The sequence below is a fragment of the Diplodia corticola genome (genome assembly GCF_001883845.1).
Source record: "Diplodia corticola strain CBS 112549 chromosome Unknown scaffold12, whole genome shotgun sequence".
NCBI lineage: Eukaryota > Fungi > Ascomycota > Dothideomycetes > Botryosphaeriales > Botryosphaeriaceae > Diplodia > Diplodia corticola.
In genome coordinates, this window is record NW_017971491.1 from 522022 (window position 1) to 539095 (window position 17074).

Below are 17074 nucleotides of genomic sequence, written 5' to 3' on the forward strand. Positions count from 1 at the left end.
GCTCATAGGTCACGCCGCGAATGATAGGTGGTCTATCATCGCTTAGTACAAATCTCAGGAACTCTTTGACACGGGCTTTTGTTTGCTTTCTCTGCGTCTTTCGGCGAGCTGCATGTGTTGACCTACGGCGATGCTTGGGTGGGCAGTCGAAACAGATATCCCGACGTAAACCGTAGGTTCAAACAACCTTTCTCCATTAGGAGGTGGAGCAGATATCCGGACGTAGATGCAAGTGCTATGACAGTCTGTACAATTGTATCCAGATATAGGATCCTACTCCCTATGTGGGATAAATGTAGGTGGGCCAGTCCGCTTCTACACCCACCGTGTCGTTGCTGATACTTTTGATTGGACAGGTAGACTGCATGCCGAAACGGACCATCATTGCTTCCCGCCGGTGCAGCACCTAGCTGCCTGGGCCCGGGGGCCTGGGTCTGCGTCACACAGCTCAGCAGACACTTTGACATCCTAATGGCGTGGCGTACCCGTTCCGTCTCGGCATACCCAAAGCCGACTGCCACGGGAAGAACCTGCGACAGTTTCAAACGCCAGTTCAGAGCATCGTCCGCGAAAGGAGAGCGGTGGTGCGACGGGTGATCGCCCATCCACATACAAGCCACCCGGAGCCTCACTGGACACTATCACACGAATTCACGTCATGACAAAAGAAAAAGGGGGTGAACCTCTTTCTCGGCGGGGCAGTCGAAGCAAGAAGCCGGACACGGATGGGCGATTAGGCTATTGCATTCTCGAAACCGGATCAATCGACACTAGACTCCAGCTGCTTAAGCCTTCAGACCCCCATCAATCTCCACCACGCTCCCATTCATATACCTCGCCTCGGCACTCATGAGAAACGCCACCACGTCGGCGACCTCCTCGGGCGTGCCCAGCCTCCCCAGACTGTTGCCGGCCTCCATCCGCCTCACGTACTCGGGGCCCTTGACCACGCCCGCATTCGTCGGCGTGTCGATGTAGCCGGGGGCCACGACGTTGCAGCGGACGCCCCGGGGCCCCAGCTCGAGCGCCACGCTCTTGCTGAAGCCGACGACGCCGAACTTGGTGGCGCAGTAGATGGCCTGGTTGGCGACGGGGTGCAGGCCGCAGATGGACGAGACGTTGACGACGGAGCCGCCGGGGGACGTCAGCCGCGGCGCCGCCGCCCGCGTCACGAGGTACGTGCCCTTGAGGTTGACGTCCACCAGCAGCGCCCAGTACGCGTCCGTCGTGTCCGCCAGCGCGTACGACGTCGGGTTCACGCCCGCGCAGTTGAAGACGTGGTCGAGGCGGCCCGAGAAGTGCGCGTGCGCCGCGGCGACGCAGGCTTCGACGTCGGCGCTGTTGGACACGTCGAGCTGGGCGACGTAGTGCGCGGGGACGTTGTTATCGTCGCTGCTGCTGCCGCCGCTGCCGCCGCTGCAGAGGCGGTGGGTTTCGCGCACGCCGTCGGCGTTGACGTCGGTCAGGGCGAGGCGGGCGCCGAGGCTGTGGAGCTTGAGGGCGGTGGCGCGGCTAGTAGTGAGAAACGGGCCGTGGCGTTAGCTGATCGAGTGCTGTTGATTCGGAAGTGGGGTGGGTTTGTTTGATTGTTACCTTACCCAATGCCGCTGCCGGCGCCGGTGATGAAGACGACTTTGCCGTGGAGGTCCGAGGCCATGGCAGAAGGCGGCCGAGACGGCGAATTGGGGATTCGGGAAGAGTAGAATAGGACTCGGAGACGAGCTGTGCTGGTCGCGGGAAACATGGCGGGGAAGCTCTTTAGATATGACGTCTCGCTTATCTGCTCTGGGGAGGCGCGGCTCGACGCTCCACTCACCACCGGAAGTGGGCGGGCCTCCATCTACGTAGTACACTGTACGCATCACGATCCAAGAATGGGGGATGCCTCTCTGTTTGAAAGGTGGGAGACCCGGACGAACATGCAAAGGTGCTATTTCTCTGGGCTGTAGGAGTCTGGCCCCATTCCTCAAAGTGATTTGTTTGAGCAAATGATCTGTCTAGACTGTGAAGAAAATAAATAAGTGTCCGACAAGGTGGTATCGCAAAAAGGAGGAATGAAAAGCATGTTTTGAGAAGACCAAAGAAACGGAGCTCAGGAAGAGCATCCCTCTTGTCCTAGCCAGCCAGCCAGCCAGCCATCAGCAGGTCCCAACAGAGAACCTCGAGAGGCCTGCGTCCTACTGCCTCTGCACCGGCTTCAGCCTCGCCATCAACGGATGCTTTTCCCACAGCGCGTACACACGCTGGTCGGTCCAGTGCGCGCTTTCTTCGCACAGCTCGAGGTCGAAGTGCCACAGCGTGTACGACAGGATCAGGCGCATCTCGTGCCAAGCGAGGTTCTTGCCGATGCAGTTGCGGGGGCCGTGAGAAAAGGGCTGCAGGATCGCCCGGTCGTCGTCAGCGAAGCGCGGGTCCGCCTCGTCGCCCGTCAGCCAGCGCTCCGGGATGAACTGCTCCGGTAGCGCGAAGTGGCGCGCCGAGTGGTACGCAGCCCAGTTGGTGACGAAGACGGTGACCTGAGTGATTTTTTCATCTTGTCAGTCTCGCTTTGTAAGGGGAAGTGAAGGCAGGAAATCATCCCTTACATTTCCGGGAACGTGCTCGCCCTCGATGATGGTACCACCGGGAGGCGTGAGGCGCGGCAGGCCGCCGGGGACGGGCGGGTAGATGCGCAGGGCCTCCTCCAGGCAGGCGTTGAGGTAGGGCATCTGGGGAAGGTTCTGCAGCGTCATGTCCTGCGGAGTGGTGAAGGTGCCGCGGATCTCTGCGACGAGGCGAGCCATCTTGTCCGGGTTGCGCAGCAGGTGGTAGGTGACGCCGGACAACAGCGTGGCGGTGGTCTCGGTGCCGGCGATCATGAAGGTGGTGGCATTGGAGTGCATCTCGGGCACTGTCAGCTGCGCGCCCTGGCCGTCGCCCTTCTCCTTGAGCACGTACGACCAGATGTCCGGCCGGTCCGTGGTCGTGGCCAGCCGCCGGTCGACGCGGTCGAAGGCGTACTGCTGGTGCTCCTTCTGCTTCTTCTGCAGCACGGGCAGCACGTAGGGCAGCATATCATTGATCTTGGGGAAGTAGAAGCGCAGCGTGGTTGACAGGCCGAAGAACTTGACGGCGGCGAAGATGCCGTGCACCCACGCGTTGTAGGCCGAGCCTTCGAGCAGCTTGAGCGACTCGCCGAAAGTCAGGTCGGCCATGATGTCGAAGGTGGTGAAGTTGTACATGTCGACCATGTTGACCTTGGCGTCCGGCTCGCCCGTGCCCAACTCGAGCAGCTTGGCCGTCAGCAGCTCGACGTAGCCACGGAAGAGGGGCTCCTGGTCCTTGAGCGCGCGGTCCGAAAAGGCGTGCGAAAAGATGCGGCGTTGGCGGCCATGGTCGCCCTCGTCGGCCAGGAAGAGGCCCTTGGTGCCCGTCGATGGCGGGCCATAGTGATCCAGGTCTTTCGTGACAGGGGCGCCGTGTCCGTGGATATCCTTCCAGGCCTTGGCCGTCGTGTAACTCAATTCATTAGGGCTGACGCGCACGACATCGCCGTAGGTGTCGTGCAGCCACTGGAGATGATACGGCTCAATGCCTCTTACACGGCCGAGGATGCGGGGCAGCGACGTCGCTGCGCTGAGCCAAGGCCCTGGGAATTTGCGGAGAGGATGGAAGTAGACGTTGTAGACGCCAGCGATGATGACGTATGCAACCTGTGTTGGCGTCAGCCTGCTGTTTTGACCGGTGGAGACGGGGCTGGCGTGCTCACGGTGGCGGCTGTGCCGATGAGCACGAGATTCAAAAGACCCATGGCGGGAAAGGAAAGAAGGAGACGAAGGAGCGACGCGAAGAGAGAGGATGCAGGATAGGGCCGCTATATAACGGACATCTCAGGTTGATATATCCGGCGCAGCAGATCACCGAGTCAGACCGAAGTGCAGCGGCTCCGGTCGCTTCTCAATCCGCGAGAGCCCTATGATGGTTGCGGAGGCAAAACCAGGATTTGCGCTCGGCTCCTCGCACCCACGCTCGAATAGGGATGAGAGGCTTACCAAGTTGGGGAGTTGTGATGCATCAGGAGCCTCCTGAGAGCGTCCAAGCGTTAGGGCTTAATCTGCTACACGTGAGGATCTACACTGCCCAGATCCAGCCTTAGTCAGCCCTGGCCATTCCTGCTCGCCAATTGCCTCGCGAGGAGTGCCCTTCGAGCATGAGGCTGGCGAGCACCGAAGCGCCTCCAGCATCCATTCCCGCAGCGAAGATGCAGGCCAGCGCCACCGCCAGACTGTGGGTGGCCGCTGTGACGGATGCTCAGCACAGACCGTGTGCACAATCAGGCCCGGAGATAGCGGCAGAAAGGTTTCTGGTGGACAGTCGATCGTTTTATTCTGGACGGCGATCCGGCAGCAGGATTGCTGGGCATTCGTGTTGCTGGTGTCTTGCCTCGGCCGCGACGGATGCGGACCAAAGGCGGAGGGAGAAGGACGTCCAGCCCGGCGTGTGGCCGCGACATTGTAGAACACTGGGCAGGCTAGTGGCTGCTGATGCAAGATGGAGTGCCACTGGGCCAGAGCTGCAACCTGGGGCGAGAGGCGGCTAACTAGTATCCAGGCCGGGCCAGGGCCGGGCGACCGTTGCAGACGACGCGAACGGCCGAGCTGACGAGCCATTGGCACGGACCGAGCCGGACCCAGACGTATCGTGAGCGTTGGAGAGCAGGTAGGAGAGCGTGCCGTGCGCAGGCGCGGACGGCGGACGGCGGACGGCAGGGATGCAGCGCGGTGCAGTAGCGCCAACGGCAGCAATACCTAGGTAATGTCGCCTGGCAACGAGGGCGACGCGCGAGCGAGGATGCGAGTGTCTGCGAGTGGCCGGGCTGAGCTGCAGCATGCGCCGGAAACGTGTCGACGGCGTATGCGTGCGTGCCAGCGCATCCGCCGCGACGCAAGGCCAGGCTGCCAGGCTGCTGCAAATCGCACCGTCGCAATCGCAATCGCGCTCCGTTGGTGCCCAAGCCGCCCCGGCTCGCGTGGGCTGCGCATTGCGCATGCAGCGGCTGCCGGGTTGAAGAAAGAGTCGGTTGCTTTGGCCGCCGGTGAGGCGTCGTTGCGCGGTGCCACCTCAACTCGGCGAGGGCGGCCGTTCACAGGCCGGAGGGGTGGCACAGATGTGATGTCTCTCACCTTGTCACATCGACTCATTTGTCGCGGCTTGCGGAGGTGCGCACGCAGCAGTGGCAGCCCACTAGACGCCGGCGCTTGTTGGGCCCGCCCCAGCCCGCACCAGCCCGCCCTGCGCCTCCACGCCCTCCGCCCGCAGCGCCCGACGTCGCTCCACCGAGTAATAAGCACAACACCCGCCGCCCAAGCCGCCCGCCGCCTTCCTATTCTCCTGCTGAGACACTGTCCCTCCTCCGCGCCGCCACCACCCTCCGCCCGCTCCTCCGTCCCTATGGCCGCTGCCGTGCTTTCCACCGCATGAACCCCATGGGTGCCCGCAGATCGACGTCGCACACGGTGCCTTCGCAGCATGAATTCCCTGTCGCTGTAGAGTAGCCCCCTTTCGCATGCTCACCCAGCCGTGACCCAGTGCCTGGCCACCTGCAGCCGGAGCCTCCCTTCGCATTGCCGGCTGAAGGCCACACCATCCTCAGCCTGGCTGCCGCGCTACACCCCATCACCACACACGCACAATTCCCGGCCATGAACCCGGACCCCAACCTCCGCAGATCCAGGATGTGGGACCGGCTTTCGTTGAACAAGCTGGGCGGCTGGTTGAAGAAAGACGAGGCTGGGGCTGGAGCTGGAGCCCCGCCGCCAGACGGCGAGCCGGAGGCCGTCCAGCAGGAGCCTGATAACGAGAAGCAGCAGGGAAAGTCCGGCCTGTTGACCAGGCGCTCGTCCCGCAAGGTGGTGCCCGGCCTGCCGCGTCCCGCCACCTTCAGACGACAAGAGTCCGAGCGACGAGAGCGGCTGGTGCCCTACGAACCAGGCCACAACGAGCGCAGGACCATTTCGTCTGAGCCGAGAGCCCATTCGGTTGATCGCCAGAGCGTGGGAACGTCCAGGCGCGGCGCTTCTCCTCCGCCCAAGTTCCACCTTCGCTCGTCAGCGCCCGACTCCCTCAGTCCCTTCGCTTCCGAAGCGCATGAGTCATCCCTGCGGCAGGAGCGTACCCCGCACAAGAACAATGATCGTCCCGACGACGAAGACACCGGATCCATGGCGTCTCAGAGCCGCTGGAGATATCCGCCTCCGCTCTCGGCGGCCGGACAGCAGTCAGATCATGACGGCTCGACGGACGGCGTCGACGAGCTCGTCATACAGCAGGAACTGGATGCGAAGTGGATTCTGAACCTCAGCATGCATTTCAGAGACATGTCTGACCGGGAGAAGTTCTTCGTAACCTACGCTGAGCAGCCCAACAGGTGGAGGAGAGTGACCGTGTCTATCGATTTCCGTGATGCTGAACCGGAATCCCTGGAGGCTGACCTCAAGAGCTTGCACTACCAGCGGGACAAAAGCGCCCGCATCTACGAAAGCATCCGGGATTCCCTGCCAGACATACAGTTCTACGAGACTGTCACCAACTTGAAGCTGGAAACCCGTGAAGGCCGGCTCCACGTTCACGTCACTGAGGACATGAATGAGATTATCCCCTACCCGCCCTTGTCTGCCATTGCCCACCTGGATTGCCCCGTGTTCCGCGAGAGTGATGTCAACTTTGAGTCCCACCTGTCTGGCTTCGTTTATAGAGTTTCCGCCCATGGCCAGGTCTACATCAAAAAAGAGATACCCGGTCCTGAGTCTGTCGAAGAGTTCCTGTACGAAACGAACTGTCTCAGTCGAGTGCGCGGCGCCCACAGTGTCATACAATTTGCAGGAGTCATTGTCGATGACAAACGGCAGCTCGTCACTGGGCTCCTCATCGATTTTGCCGAAAAGGGCGCGCTTGTGGACCTGCTCTACGACTGGAAGAATTCCGCCGAGATGATCTGGCCCAGACGGGAAAGATGGGCTAAGCAGATTGTCCAGGGTCTGTCTGAGATCCACGAGAGCGGCTTCGTCCAAGGAGACTTCACCCTTTCGAACATTGTCATCGATGCCGATGATGATGCCAAGATCATCGATATCAACAGGAGAGGATGTCCCGTGGGATGGGAACCACCTGAGCTGGCGAGACTCATTGAAGCTGGCCAGAAGATTAGCATCTACATCGGCGTCAAGTCTGATTTGTTCCAGCTGGGCATGGTCCTGTGGGCGCTGGCTGAACAGAAGGACGAGCCAGAGCGTGAGGAACGCCCTCTCATGTGGACACCGGCCAGCGATGACGTCCCCAAGTACTTCAAGGAGCTTGTAGAAGCGTGCTTGTGGGAAGAACCACGCGGCAGGCCTTCTGCGAGGGATCTGCTCTCCAGATATCCCGAAATCGACCTTGAGGCCTCGAGGCCCGCAACCACCTCCAGACACAGTCTGTGCACCCATCGCTCGGATAAGGAGTATATCGATCCCCGCACTGCCGTCGGCCGTGACGACATCGACAAACACAAACCCTCTCCAGAGCGCGCCAACCCAACCTTGAGTGTCAACCCATCGAGCGCGAACCTCACAGATGTTATCTCTCCCACTGAGTATGATGCTCACAGTTCTGGATCGTATGTTGTACCACAGCGCCATGAGGCCGCCTCGGATGCAAAGCCAACGCCAGAATATTCTCCTTATGTACGCGCGTCCTCCAATGTCTCACTTGACGACAGTGAGCCGGAGAATGACATGACGTCCCTATCTGGCCAAACCGAAAGATGGGAACAAGTCTACATAGACGGTGACACACGGCTTGTCAACCGCGGGGGCTCACTTGGAATGGAGGAGCAAGAGTTCCCCACTCACGAACAACCCACAGTCTGCATACCAACTCCCAAGACTGAACAAAACGATCCATTGCACATTGACCGGCCGGAACCCAGGCACGAAGCACACCCACCAGAGCTCGCTGGCATGGGAGGGTATGACCGCGACCTGTCGCCGCCAACCTTGCCGTTTCTATCTGCAGACGGTTTCCGTAACCCTCGCGCTTCTTTCCACGATCGCATGCAGCAACGAAATTCACATGACGATGTATTGGCGGGATTAGATCAGGAAGTTCAGGAGCTTTATGAGAACAGGAACGACGATATATTTCCACGGGACCGCTTTAGCGCTCCTCTTCACCAAGATTCTGGATTTGGCGAGTATGACATGGATGCCGATCTTCGAGGACTTTCCTTTCCTCCGGAACATTTACCTCCTCAAATTGAGGATTTCGATCTTGATCTTGAATCACAAGATGATTTCGACCCTGAAAAGCTCAGGTGTGCCACTCCTGACAACAGAGACAGCGCACCATTGGGTCATCGCACATCCGCCAATACAGTTAGGGCAAACCGGACTTCGATCCCAACGACTTTCCCCGAAACCGACGGTCCTCCGTCTTCGGCTGGTGCCATCTCAGCGTTTGCAGCGTCACAGCAGTCACCGCTCCGCAGGAGTTTGAACGGATCAACCGAGTTACGCGGAAAGCTGTTCGCCAATGAACCTTCCAATAACAGGAGTTGCCATGCTTTTAATGCTTTAGGCGCTAACGAGGAGCATCACGAAAACACTAAGCAGCCGCACTCGGATCGCGACCACGGGGATTACCATCCGCTTTCAACCTCTTCCGCTGCCAATTCTGCTGTATGGTTCCCTTGGACGACCCGGACGAAAAGTCCCTCTCCACCCTCCTGAGCGCATACCAAAGTTTTTGCCGTTCAAATGAGTTTCTACGATGCACTAGAACCGCCTTATGATTGTCTGCGCAATGCTCCAGCTCTTGGTGACGATGGGGGCCTTCCTCAGCTCAGCTTATTTCTGCTCTTGTTTTCTGCCTATCTTACTGGCATTGGCTCTACCGCTATTCAAAATACCCAAACATTGTTTCAGATTTTTTTTCTCGCTCATACCCCCATCTTACTTTTCATAAAGTGAACCTCCCCGTTCACCCTGCTTCACGAAAGCGCTTCAAATGAAATTCCCAATCTTGGAAACCCAAAAATAAGAGTGTTGTTCCGCAAGGTCTCCACAAGGGCGTTCGGAAAGGATCATGTGTGTGTTTGTTTGCTTCCTTTTCTCTCCCCTTCTCTTTTCTCTTTGACACGAAAAGCCCTAGGCGGAAGATACGATGTGGGTCTGGATTCTGGAGGCAGGGCGTCGGCTTGGAGTATCGGAAATGTCTGGATTAGGAAGCCTCGTAGATGAAGCTCGCGAAAATGCGTCTGATGGTTTGTGCTGTACATTGTGTGTGATGGTGATAAACTGCATGTGTATGGGTGGTGGCACTTGGTCAAAGAAGGTAAACGGGAGAGAATGCATCATCCCCCTGGGCGCGCATCGTCGGACCAACCCTAGACTGAAACGACACAAGGCGATTTCTGTCCGCCGAGTTCAGTAAATGTTATCATAACATGTTTGATAGCATGCGGGCGACTAGTCAACGTCAGACCTAGATCTGATAGGGATTGCTTATTCGGGCTAATGTCAGGTCATGTTACCGTTTTAGGCAATCAGGCGGGGCCACGGGGCCATCGTTCGCTTGCACGTTCCATTGTTTCACGCTGTCAAGCGCATGTTTCTCTCTCTCTCTCCCCTAACTGAATGGTGATATTTGTTCCCTTGGATAATACACGTATTTACTTGAAAGTGTCCCAAGCAGCACAGGCAGTAGGAAGCGGCGACACGTTATATCTACATGAGTTCCTTTATCCCTCGACTGCATACATACATCACATTTACAAGTCGAACCTCGACTTGATGTGCCTCCGCCAATCCCTCGCCATCCAAGCGTCGAAGTCGGTGACCTCATGGCGCTTCCGGCCAGCATGAGGAAGGAGGTGACGCCGTCGGGGGACCAGTCGTAGAAGTAAGTCGTCGAGGGCGAGCGTGTGGTCCAATCTCGTGCAGCAGGATATGCATGTTCTCCGTGCGTCGAGATTGCCGAGCAGGTTCTCTGGGGTGGTCTGGAGTCGGAAACACGTTGTGGGTGATGGGTGGCGCACTATAGGTCACAGCGGTGGAGCGTTTCCGTGCATCTCTCAAACGCCAAGACGGCATGGTGTGGTGTCTCGCCGGTGGTAGCGGAGCGCAAGGTGCCATGTCGGGCTCAGCCCGTGCGGTTCGAAATAATACTTAAGCCAGGCCGGGGCCAATTCACGTTCTTGGCGTAATGAAGCTTGATGTTTCAAGGAGAGTGGCTGGGTGGGCCTGGGTGTATTAAAAAGCCCGTCCCGTTCTACCTCACCCGCGAGCCGATTGGTCAACTTGTGAGGCAACCACCTATATAGACACGGGGACAACCATCGATCTGACCGTTGTGCATCGCAAAACACTCTCGCTTGGACGATGGCGTTAGCGTAGCGACCTGCCGGCTTCAGTAGTTCTGGAAGGTGGACGAGTCCTGTACGTCAAATCCGGCCCCGTCGTGTATTGTGTTTGATCCCCTTCTCCTATTGTAACCCCCTGAAGGCTCACAGTCACTTCATGATTTACCATTCATTCAAAGAAATTTGTGGGGCACGGACAAGGAATGTATTTCTCCGGCCACGCAGAGTAGATATGGCACGTTTTGTGCACATTGGAGTCTGGGTTTTCCTCTGAAACATGCATAACTGGAGACATTATTCCTGCCTCCATCTGATCAGCTTCGTTTGGTGTATGATGGCCCCTTTGCGGAGAACAATCGGGTTCAACGCAGCGCCTCATCGCTCCTAATTGCCAGAAAGGTTAAGCTCCAGAGCTGTCGGATATTACTCTCTGTAAAACATCGTCAACCCTACTACACGAACGGAGATAAAGGAGGAAATTAATGAGAACCGAGACAGAAACTCACCAGTCGGACTTTGGCCGGCAGGCGGAGGAAGTGCTCCTAGCGGCGTATAGAGAAAGTCCCCGGCCTTGTACACCCAGCTCCAAACCTCGCTACTCAGATAGGCTCGGTTCGCATCAATCAGATCCCATAGATGGTTATACGCCTGACGTACGTTCCCATGCACGATTGTGTCATTGCAAAAGTCAGGGATGTGGGCGGATCTGCAGCGGTCAAGTTGGCGAGCGAGGCCTGCGGCGAGCATAGAAAGCTGCCAGCTCCAAACAACCGTGCCGTGGTAGGCATTGTTGGTAAAATTATTCGTATAGACAGGATCGCCTCCATATGCTGGATTCGCTACCAACACACCGACAGGTGTCGAGAGACCGACAGGGAAGGGTTGGATTATGTGCTCCGCGGCCTGGTTTAGGAATGCAGTCAGCTGTTCCTGATTGGTGGAGTTGACAAGGAACAACCTGAAGCAGTCGTCGGTGTTCATGACCCTGACGCTTGATTGGTTATTGTTGCCGTCCAGAGCTAGACCATGAAAGCGAACGTTGGACGTTATTTTATCCAGGTTTCCAGGGCCTTCAAAACCAGACTCGTTAACATACGACTGGACCAGACTCCGTGCTTCCTCGGCCGCAATATCGATCTGGAGCATCATCAGCTGTGCCAACATCCCGAAGCACGAAAGGGGCTTACTTGGAAGAAGTGCAGAGTTTCGTCTTCCCAGACCTGCGCATACTGGCGGGCCCTATCTCTCCAGTCAACGTGGGTAGGAAAAAAACCCTCAGCAGACAGAGATGAGATAGCTCTCAGTGCAGCCGGGACCAACGCAGTGTTCACGTCGTATGGAATCCGCCCGCCTCCGATACCGTACGTGCTGTCCCGCCACTGTCCCACCACCTGCCCTTCTTTCAGATGAATTAGGTTTCCCGTTGTTTGACCGCCCTCAGATGCGAACGCAGCTGACAAATTCATGATCCTTTCAGCAGTTATAACAGCAAGATCACCGTAATTGAGGCTTTGATTGGCTGGATCGACTGTTGCCTCTGTTGCGAGGAATGCATCTTTTCGTTGTTGACCGGCGGGACGTTTGACAAAATACTCGTTCAACACCACCGGGAGGTAGAAGTCAGTGTCAATCATCTTGTAGTCGTACTGCGGCGCTGTGCTCGTGACGTTTTGCTGCAAGTTGAGATAGGTGGCATAGTCGCCAATGGTCTCTTCATGGCACACACTCCCATCGGTGCGGTTGATGCGCTCAAGTACGGCACCAATGACTGCTTCGACCGCTCCGCCATCCCCCTCGCTGAGGATGGGCTGCATGAGGAGCAGAGAGATCATGGTGTCACGGCCGAAATATGCCAAGAACCGCCAGGCTCCGGCCAAGAGCTTGTCAGTGTAGGAGAGGAAAGCAAGAGAGCCGAGTTGGTCGGAATTGGTCGTGGCTAGAGATTGGGACGCGTTGTTCAGGACTTGTTGCGGGCTCAGCTGCTTCAACTGCGGGTAATCAAGGTAGGCACTGAACATGTATCTTCCGGCTTCGAAGCGTACAGTAGTGTTGTCCACGACGACTTCTGCATCTGCAGTATGGGGTTGAAAGGTAAGAGTAGTGGTGGTTACGTTGTCGAGCCAAAGCCTGCTGATTGAAACACGGCCCGTACCATCGTGGGCAATTCGATTTGCACTTTGGATGATGGGAGAAAGAATGCTGGGGCCCTCGGTGAAGTCACGGATGGTCCGAATGCTGCCGAGAATGGCAATATCCAGGCGCGCACTGGTGTTGAGCGACAGAAGGCCAGTTACGCCGACCCGAGGGAAGCTCCGGTTGGCAGAATGGGAGCCATAGATGGGGTCGAGGGCGCGCTGTCTGTCGGTCAAATTCTGCAAAGCTATGGCGAGCGAACCATTGACTCGGTCAGCGGGCGAAAAGAAAGCGGCGGCGCCGCTGTTGCCCGCCGGCCAAGCTACCTGGGGCAATGTCAACGCAAGCTAAGCAGTGAGGGCTGGTGGATGGACCAGTAAGCGCGGGCCAATGAAGGTGAGGTTGCTGTCCGGAAGCGGGCTTGTGACGACGACTTGAGTGCTGGTGTTGCAGTCGGAGTAGAAGTAGTTCTCGTAGGGCGGGTCACTCAGTTCGAGATAGGTAGCATTGGCGGAGCAATCGTCCGGTGGTGATGATTGCGAAACGCGGGCACACAGTGCGAGCAAATAAAAGATTGCGACCAGCATTTCGATTCAAGATGGACATGGCCCACGCGCCTGGCACGATGGAGTCAGATGGCATGGCGAAGGCAGCGGCCATGAAATGGCAAGGCGGGGTCGATGGCGGGTAGCTTAGGTACGGCGTAGGACAAGGCTAATTAATTGATGAGGAGGCCGAGGCGTCCCAGCGTTGGGCGAGAGCGGCGAGAGCGGCGAGAGCGGAGAGAGCGGAGCAGCTTCGGCGGGTCGGCGGGGGAGCTCCAGCTGCAGCTGCCTGCGCATCACCCTACCTACCATTTCAACAGCAGCTTGGGAAGGCGTCATGGAGGGCTGCGTGCAACGGCAGTGTGGCAGCGACGCCCAAGAGCCGGTGCCTGCCGAGTGTCACGCGTCGCATGCCCGGGGCCCGCCGATGCTGCAAGGAAGCAAGGAAGCTGCTGCCTCTCCACTCTGCCTGTGCCGCATCACAAACAACCTACGCTGCCCTGCGCCCACCACATCGCCCACCATGACGCCCCCCGTCCCCGCCTTCCTCGAGCCCGTCCCGGTCACCATTCGCCTGGCTCAGGCCGTGGGCATCACCGCCTCAGCCTTCTTGTGTGGCATGCGCAGCCGCCTCCTCCGCACCCAGGATGAGCCTGCTAATCTTCTGGGCAGGCCAGACCGCTGCTGCCTCCATCCTGCTGACTCCCAGCTTGCTTGAAGCCCCCGCCCCGCTGCTCGCACGACAGTGGCTCAAAGCTCGCAACATCTCCATGACGATCAACCTGCCCTCTGTCGCCGGCTCCGTTGCTCTGTTCGCCTGGCTGGCTTCACGGGGTACGCCCTTCGCCACCAACCATACCCATGACCCAGGCTAAAGCTGCCTTGACAGAATCCCCGGACAGCACCCCGCGCAAGCTATACACGGCCGCCTCCCTCCTCTACTTCGCCAAGATTCCCTACAGCTTCCTCTTCCTCCACCCTACCGATAAAGCCCTGCAGGCCAAGGCCGAGTCTTTTGCTTCTGCAAGCATCGCCGATACTGCTGCTGAGGCTGGAATTGCGAAGGAGGAGACGACCCACGCTCTGGTCGACAAGTGGGCCACAGCCAACTTGGGTCGCGCGGTTCTCGGTTTTATTGCCTCTTCCTGCGCTGTTTGGGCCACTCTGGGCCGCGTTGATGTCATCAGGTACAGACTGTAACATCATCAGGCTTCAAAGACAAAATAAGTCTGAATTCTCTGAGCCTACCACGCGTGGGCTGTGGTTTTACTTCACCGGAGGCTTGTCTCATCTCAACCACAAATTGCTGACAGGCTTTGGTATGTGTGTACTTCTTAATTCCCCGGCATCTCTTGATAAAAAGGATATAAAACGCCAACTTACCACTAAGAACGTGTCTGTACCCTTACAAAGGCCTCTGTTTGCTTCCGCACTATTCCAAATTCAGGTCTGTGCCAAGCTTTCTATATTGTCGTTATAGATGCGACGACAGCATCGGGGGGAGGGACCACCGACATGCCGAGCCCCCTATGCGAACCCTGTGCTACAGGACGCACGCCAAGAGGTTTGTCTGAACACTATGTTGACGGAAAGCTGTGCAACATCGCTAGTTTGCTTGCTTCCTTGCTTGAAAGCTGCAGCTCTTTGCGGGTATATGACGTCTCCTTCGCGAACGGGAAAACACAGTGGAAAGATTCAAGCGGTCTGTGGCTTAAAGCCCGGATCATCGCGGAAGGATGAAAACAAGTGGTGTACACAAGCCTTGGCAAGAGCTGAGAGCTGAAACTGCCACTAACAAGATTCACTCTTCAACGAGAAGATCGATCTTGCCAGGACGACTGACAGAAACACCGAGCTTGGCAGAAGTAGAACACAAGCATGTTTATCTGTTCGCTGTTTGGCCTTCCTCTACTCTCTACTAAAATAGTGATGCGGAGAGCCACAGACGTCGCTTCGTTACACTAAGTCCAACGGCTTCGTTTTGAGCCTGCAACTCCTTTCGCGCCAGAGATGATTCACATGCCGCCAGTATCATCTAGACTATTTGGACAACACGGATGAGGATGGTACGGCCGAGATGTTTGAATCGTTCAATTTGTAGCGTTATTTACAGGAGTGAATATTTTACAGACGAGGAAATGAAGTCATCTTCCACCGTTCAGTTCACGGGGGCATCGGCATCGTGGTAGTCGGTCAGGCGGAGCAGCTTCTTGGCATTCTCGCGGCCAATCTTCTTGTAGTTCTCCAGACCGCCGCAGGCTTCGATGACCTCGTTAGCCTTGCCGTCCCACCAGGCGCAGCAGTTCTCGATGGTCTCGTAGGGGTAGTCGACGCTGAAGAGCACGCGGTCGGCGCCGATCTCGCGCACGACGTACTCGAGCGTGTGGGTGGAAAAGTGGCCGCTGGTGGTGACCCAGATGTTGTTCTTGAAGTAGTGGTAGATGGTCTGCTGGCAGATGCGGTCGTAGCCCTGCTCCTCGGCCAGCGGGCGCTCGACGTCCTCGAGCCAGTGGTTGATGCGCCAGAAGTCGAAGGGCAGGTGCTCGCCCATGTGGCCGACGATGATCTTGAGGTCGGGGTTGCGGTCGAAGACGCCGTTGACGATGAGGCCCATCAGGTGCAGGTTGACGCCGTTGGCGAAGGACAGCGGCGGGCCGACGAGGAACCTGCGCTGGGCGTACAGCTTGTCGTAGACGACGCCGGACGGGGCGGCCGGGTGGATGTACAGCGGCACGTCGAGCTCCTGGCACACCTTCCAGAAGGCGTCGTACTCGGGCGCGTCGTAGAAGAGGTAGGTCTCGCCGTCGGGGCCGGCGTGCTGGAAGTCGCAGACCAGGGCGCCGTGAAAGCCGAGCTCCCGGACGCAGCGGCGCAGCTCCTGGCCGGCCTGGACGGGGTCGTGCATGGACAGGCAGGCGAAGGCGCCCAGCTTCTTGGGGTTGGCCTTGACCTTCTCGGCGACCCAGTTGTTGACCTCGGTGGCCCTGCGCTCGGCCTCGGTCCTGTCGGGGATGCCCTGGATGGCGGGCACGGTCAGAGAGCAGATGGTGTAGCCAATGCCGTGGGCGTCGGCCAGGCGGACGCGTTCGTCGTTGATGTCGGAGATCTGGCGCATGTAGCGTTCGCGGTCGTTGGGGTGGATGTACAGCTTGGCCTCACGCATCGACTTGGCCTCCATGCCAGTCATCTCGTAGGCTTCCTCAAGGGCGATTTTCCCAAGCATGCTGGCGGCTGTTTGTTCTTGGTAGCTGAAGAGAATTCCTGAGGCTCTGAGGGAGTTTCTGGGAAGTGTGTTGTGGATGCTCCGAGAGGGTCGTCCAAGGGCATTGTATATATGCTCGGGTTACACAATGGGGCTCTCGGATGAAGTGGTGTCTCATGCCTCTACATCTTGATGTCTCGCTGCTCGCTGTCTACGTTCGCGGGCTCGTACGAGGCAGGTAGAGGGGTTAGGTGGCCTCCAGCGGGGACTGATTGACGTAATCACGAGAGGTGTTCAGTAAGGCACGGGTCTCGAGGCTCCTGGGGCGGGATTGGCCCGAGCGGTGAAAAGCTTCGCTCTCTTGGTCTTGGATGCTCGGACGCGGCGCGATCTCCAGCAGGGAGGGGATCGTCCAATGCGGTGTCGGGATGGCCCCCTGTCAAGCGGGCCATGATCCGTTGAACATAAGACCACACTCTCGAGAGAAGTCGGGGTTGGGTGGCGGCAAAGACCACAGAGTGGGTCGATGCCTGGACAGGGGAAGAAGCAGCTAGCGGGCTCCCGTACAGGGCAATTCGAACGTCACAGATTGCTCCGTGCGCGTGCTTGTTGCTGGTTGGGGCATGCTCTGTGGAGAAGCACTTAGCACACTGTCTCGACAGCTCGCCCACAGAGCTCGGCCGAGGCCCCGGGCGCGTTGACGCTGCTTGGGAGCTGCAGATTCGTCGAGAGACTCGGAAAAGCCGATGGGGTGGAGAAGGTGTCGTGATGGAGACGGGGAGATGGGGAGATGGGGGAGTTGTGCTGGAGTGCAGCAGC

The 17074-nt window shown here is 58.0% G+C and overlaps 6 protein-coding genes across 6 annotated transcripts; 2 read left to right on the top strand and 4 right to left on the bottom strand.

The window, feature by feature from the left end:
• Nucleotides 1-785: 785 nt before the first annotated feature.
• On the bottom strand, nucleotides 786-1657 carry BKCO1_12000168 (short-chain dehydrogenase; the record flags this gene model as incomplete). The annotated part of the gene is made up of 2 exons (XM_020270664.1): nucleotides 786-1512; nucleotides 1599-1657. The coding sequence occupies 2 exons, from the start codon at nucleotides 1655-1657 to the stop codon at nucleotides 786-788; spliced, it is 786 nt and encodes a 261-aa protein (XP_020132520.1).
• A 520-nt stretch (nucleotides 1658-2177) lies between these two features.
• Nucleotides 2178-3790, bottom strand: BKCO1_12000169 (cytochrome p450; the record flags this gene model as incomplete). Its single annotated transcript, XM_020270665.1, has 3 exons — nucleotides 2178-2516; nucleotides 2586-3692; nucleotides 3749-3790. 3 exons carry the CDS (start codon nucleotides 3788-3790, stop codon nucleotides 2178-2180), a joined length of 1488 nt encoding a protein of 495 aa, XP_020132521.1.
• Nucleotides 3791-5681: 1891 nt separating this feature from the next.
• BKCO1_12000170 (protein kinase domain-containing protein) lies at nucleotides 5682-8744 on the top strand (the record flags this gene model as incomplete). The annotated part of the gene is made up of 1 exon (XM_020270667.1): nucleotides 5682-8744. One exon carries the CDS (start codon nucleotides 5682-5684, stop codon nucleotides 8742-8744), a length of 3063 nt encoding a protein of 1020 aa, XP_020132619.1.
• Nucleotides 8745-10737: 1993 nt separating this feature from the next.
• Nucleotides 10738-13095, bottom strand: BKCO1_12000171 (glycogen debranching enzyme; the record flags this gene model as incomplete). Its single annotated transcript, XM_020270668.1, has 4 exons — nucleotides 10738-10805; nucleotides 10882-11512; nucleotides 11563-12834; nucleotides 12883-13095. 4 exons carry the CDS (start codon nucleotides 13093-13095, stop codon nucleotides 10738-10740), a joined length of 2184 nt encoding a protein of 727 aa, XP_020132618.1.
• A 481-nt stretch (nucleotides 13096-13576) lies between these two features.
• BKCO1_12000172 (uncharacterized protein) lies at nucleotides 13577-14253 on the top strand (the record flags this gene model as incomplete). Its single annotated transcript, XM_020270669.1, has 3 exons — nucleotides 13577-13667; nucleotides 13726-13887; nucleotides 13943-14253. The coding sequence occupies 3 exons, from the start codon at nucleotides 13577-13579 to the stop codon at nucleotides 14251-14253; spliced, it is 564 nt and encodes a 187-aa protein (XP_020132621.1).
• A 958-nt stretch (nucleotides 14254-15211) lies between these two features.
• BKCO1_12000173 (amidohydrolase family protein) lies at nucleotides 15212-16276 on the bottom strand (the record flags this gene model as incomplete). Its single annotated transcript, XM_020270670.1, has 1 exon — nucleotides 15212-16276. One exon carries the CDS (start codon nucleotides 16274-16276, stop codon nucleotides 15212-15214), a length of 1065 nt encoding a protein of 354 aa, XP_020132620.1.
• Between the last annotated feature and the right edge of the window lie 798 nt (nucleotides 16277-17074).